The sequence below is a fragment of the Entelurus aequoreus genome, linkage group LG03 (assembly GCF_033978785.1).
Source record: "Entelurus aequoreus isolate RoL-2023_Sb linkage group LG03, RoL_Eaeq_v1.1, whole genome shotgun sequence".
NCBI lineage: Eukaryota > Metazoa > Chordata > Actinopteri > Syngnathiformes > Syngnathidae > Entelurus > Entelurus aequoreus.
The window spans coordinates 89,630,869-89,635,868 of NC_084733.1; the positions used below are offsets into that span (position 1 = coordinate 89,630,869).

General features: G+C 36.7%; 1 protein-coding gene across 3 annotated transcripts in view; it reads left to right on the plus strand.

The window, feature by feature from the left end:
* Positions 1 to 5,000, plus strand: part of LOC133647074 (ELKS/Rab6-interacting/CAST family member 1-like) — a 57,070-nt gene that overhangs the window by 28,217 nt on the left and 23,853 nt on the right. For all 3 annotated transcript variants that reach the window (XR_009825425.1, XM_062043144.1, XM_062043143.1), the window contains exon 8: positions 3,696 to 3,863. Coding sequence is in view for 2 of the 3 variants with exons in the window: in XM_062043144.1 (XP_061899128.1) it covers positions 3,696 to 3,863 (168 nt within the window). In the remaining variant the exon portion in view is untranslated. The remainder of the gene's footprint in view (positions 1 to 3,695; positions 3,864 to 5,000) is intronic.

Here is a 5,000-nt window from a genome sequence, read left to right on the forward strand (position 1 = left end):
GCTTTTTTTTGTTTTGTTTTGTTTTTTAAATAAATAAAAAAAATAAAAAAAGTTTAATAAACCTTTATTTATAAACTGCAACAGCTGGGAAACAATAATCAAAATAAGTACAAGAACAGTACAAAACAGCGCCAGGGCGGCGCTGAGGCTACGTCTCATGAGGTGGCGTAAACTAGCCAATGATGTGTCATGTGCAGCTCACGTGACGACGCCGTCTCCTTTGCTGGAAACATTCGAAAAATGGCGCAGGAAAACAGTACGGGTAGTTTAGCGGAGAAACATCTTGAGGTTATTGCTTCAATGGAGAAAAGTGTACGACCTAAGTCGTCAAAAAGTGTGGGAACACTTTACTTTAAAGACTTCAAAGAAGAGCGTTTCCTGCAAAATGGCACGGTAGTACAACATTGCTTCAGGAGCACCTGAAAAGAAAACATGTTGGAGCCATGGATGAAGGGAGGAACTCACAGTACGTAACTTTTTAAGTCCATAGTGGCAACAGGCATTTATGAGTTCAGCTTTTTTGTAAGTAACGTTAACGTTATGCCTTTGTTGCAACGCGGGGCTGAAAATGTGTCTCCGGCACATTTGACTCCGTTTTGAGAGAGAAAACGCACGGTTACCAATTTCGAAATAAACGTAACGGACAGAAATATCTCAGGTTGGTTTCATAATGGATCAATGCAGCCAGGCCCGATAAAGCTATATAATTCTATTTAGATTTGAGTGACGCTTTAGTATAACTAAACGTTATGAAGGTGCTGGAATATTTCATGCTATTATTCAGAGGCAGCCTAAAATTAATCCTTTATTATTCACAACAGAAACGTGTACAGTATCTGATCCAGTTCTGATGAGTTACATTTCTGTGTTATAATTGGTGTAGGCTGCATCCCCAATGTTCACAACATGGTGCCAGTATGCTGGTTTTTTTCAATAAAATACTGGAAAGGATAGAAATGTAGTTTGTCTCTTTTACCCGATTATTAATCGATTAATCGAAGTAATAATCGACAGATTAATCGATGATCAAATTAATCGTTAGTTGCAGCCCTAGTCAGGACAAAAAAACAAATTCCCGGTTTTTCCCGAAAATTTTCAATTAAAAACCTGTTACCACTTCAACATTTTTTGACAAGATTTAAACAATTCCATTCAGGACATTCATGCTATTAATTTTTATATATTTTTAAATCCTACTTTCCCCAAAATTCACAAATTTCCAGGAAGTTGTTTTTTTGAACCGGGAAAAATTCCCGGTTCTCTCGAAATTCCAGGAATTCCGTAACACCATTTCTCGATTAAAAATGTTACTACTTCAACGGTTGGTTTACGTATAAGAACATCCATGATTGGTTGGTTGTTTACTATGATGAGTCACCATTGGTTGAGATTGGGGAAAAACATTAGGGACAGGCCAATCAGAGGCAAGATAGGGCGGGTCATGGAACCAGGAAGTGAAATCACAACAGACATCCCAAATGACGACGAGAGAGTCAGAGAAGAGGGAATATTCAAGCGGGTGATTTATTTATTGAAAAAACTAGTGGAAGATGGCAGAGGGATTCTCTTCCTTAGATATTTCTTTTAGCGATGTAGACCACGTCCAGGAAACCCACGATGTGTCTACTTGGACACATTTGGACAAATTTATGCGTCAGGATAAAACAATCCATTCATTATTTCTACTGTTTATATATTGACATTGAATAGTTGAATCATTTTGAATGTAATGTGTGAATGAAGCAAAGTAATGTTTAGATAATGTCAATAAGTAGATAAAACATCTGTGGCTGTGAAGTGAACACTAGTAAGGTTGTAAATACTGTATAGAGTAGGCTAACCCATGTGGTTCCTGTGGATGTGAACACAAGTTGTAATTACTGTAGTGACTAAATAACATAGTGACTGAAACAGACAAAGTAATGTGTAAATAATGTCAATAAGTAGATGAACCATCTGTGGCTGTGAAGTGAACACTAGTAAGGTTGTAAATACTGTATATAGTAGGCTAACCCATGTGGTTCCTGTGGATGTGAACACACGTTGTAATTACTGTAGTGACTAAATAACGTAGTGACTGAAACAGACAAAGTAATGTGTAAATAATGTCAATAAGTAGATGAACCATCTGTGGCTGTGAAGTGAACACTAGTAAGGTTGTAAATACTGTATAGAGTAGGCTAACCCATGTGGTTCCTGTGGATGTCAACACAAGTTGTAATTACTGTAGTGACTAAATAACATAGTGACTGAAACAGACGAAGTAATGTGTAAATAATGTCAATAAGTAGATGAACCATCTGTGGCTGTAAAGTGAACACTAGTAAGGTTGCAAATACTGTATAGAGTAGGCTAACCCATGTTGTTCCTGTGGATGTGAACACAAGTTATAATTAGTGTAGTGACTAAATAACATAGTGACTAAAACAAACTAATGTGTAAATAATGTCAATAAGTAGATGAACCATCTGTGGCTGTGAAGTGAACACTAGTGAGGTTGTAAATACTGTATAGAGTAGGCTAACCCATGTGGTTCCTGTGGATGTGAACACAAGTTGGAATTACAGTAGTGACTAAATAACAGTGACTGAAACAGACAAAGTAATGTGTAAATAATGTCAATAAGTACATGAACCATCTGTGGATGTGAAGTGAACACTAGTAAGGTTGTAAATACTGTATAGAGTAGGCTAACCCATATGGTTCCTGTGGATGTGAACACAAGTTGTAATTACTGTAGTGACTAAATAACTTAGTGACTGACACAGACAAAGTAATGTGTAAACAATGTCAATAAGTAGATGTACCATCTGTGGATGTGAAGTGAACACTAGTAAGGTTGTTAATACTGTATAGAGTAGGCTAACCCATGTGGTTCCTGTGGATGTGAACACAAGTTGTAATTACTGTAGTGACTAAATAACTTAGTGACTGACACAGACAAAGTAATGTGTAAACAATGTCAATAAGTAGATGTACCATCTGTGGATGTGAAGTGAACACTAGTAAGGTTGTTAATACTGTATAGAGTAGGCTAACCCATGTGGTTCCTGTGGATGTGAACACAAGTTGTAATTACTGTAGTGACTAAATAACATAGTGACTGAAACAGACAAAGTAATGTGTAAATAATGTCAATAAGTAGATGAACCATCTGTGGCTGTGAAGTGAACACTAGTAAGGTTGTAAATACTGTATATAGTAGGCTAACCCATGTGGTTCCTGTGGATGTGAACACAAGTTGTAATTACTGTAGTAACTAAATAACATAGTGACTAAAACAGACAAAGTAATGTGTAAATAATGTCAAGTAGATGAACCATCTGTGGATGTGAAGTGAACACTAATAAGGTTGTAAATACTGTATAGAGTAGGCTCACCCATGTGGTTCCTGTGGATGTCAACACAAGTTGTAACTACAGTAGTGACTAAATAACATACATTTTCAATTATTTAAACACTAAAACCTTTTGTTTTGTTAATTTTTGAATGTTCAATTGCTGAAAAACCAGGAGCTTCGGGGGTTTACCTCCCTTGTCCTCCCACCAGGGCACTGTCCTGGACCTGGCTGGGGACCTTTGTTCCCCAGACTCCCAGCTTATTTTCAGTCTTTTTTTCATGACATGCCTGATACAATCAGGATAAGTTTGTTAAGAGTTTCATGTTTCTCACCACCGCTCTCGTTTTGTTTGAAGATGGAGCAGGTGAAGCAAGACCTGTCCAGGAAGGACACGGAGCTGCTCGGCCTGCAGACCAAGCTGGAGACGCTGACCAACCAGTTTTCCGACAGCAAACAGCACATTGAAGTCCTCAAGGAGTCTCTCACTGCCAAGGAGCAGAGAGCCGCCATTTTGCAGACAGAGGTAAGAGTGCAGTTGGTTGACAAAAGTAGTCCAAGCAGTGGGTTGCTGTCATGATTTTCTCTGGAAACGATTCTTTATATTATTATTTGGTGCAGCCGGGCCGGAGCAGGAGGGGATAGAAAGAGAAAAAAAAGGAAGACAGAGGGGGAAATTGTGGGGATAAGACAGAGAGACAAAAACAACAGCAAACACAACAATAGAACAACATCAGCAAATAGGATGTATACAAATATGATGGTAAAAGTGATAGCAAAGAATAAATAACACAGAAATGACAATGAACATTACAAATACCAATAGAAATAGCACTATTGATAATGAATAATAACAATTACCTCTATTATCAACAATACAATTGTTCAAATGCAACAATACATATATGTAATGATCACGTAAAATACAAAAGAAAGCATATAAATGGAGGGGAAGAAAGAGAAGCCAACTATATTAACCTTGTAGATTGTTATAGTATTAATAGGTTAAGCTTTGTCAGTGTGCCTTGTGTTACCCGGTTTCCCCTAGGGCAGGGGTGTCCAAACTTTTTCCACTGAGGGCCGCACACTGAAAAATCAAAGCAAGCGGGGGCCATTTTGATATTTTTTTCATTTTAAAAACCAATACAATATATGTATAAAAAATATACATTAAGGCCTCCACTCAGGCTTGATCCCGGGGACCCCAAAAGGTTTTGGTCCAAAAAATATTTAAAATGTGTCATTATTCAGTAATATTATCTCTAGATCAGGGGTCACCAACCTTTTTGAAAGCAAGAGCTACTTCTTGGGTACTGATTAATGCGAAGGGCTAGCAGTTTGATACACACTTAAATAAATTGCCAGAAATAGCCAATTTGCTCAATTTACCTTTAACTCTGTTATTATTAATAATTAAGGATATTTACACTTAATTGAACGGTTTAAAAGAGGAGAAAACACGAAAAAAATGATAATTAAATTTTGAAACATAGTTTATCTTCAATTTCGACTCTTTAAAATTCAAAATTCAACCGAAAAAAGAACAGAAAAACTTAAAAAAAGAATTTATGGAACATCATTAGTAATTTTTCCTAATTAAGATTAATTTTAGAATTTTGATGACATGTTTTAAATAGGTGAAAATCCAATCTGCACTTTGTTA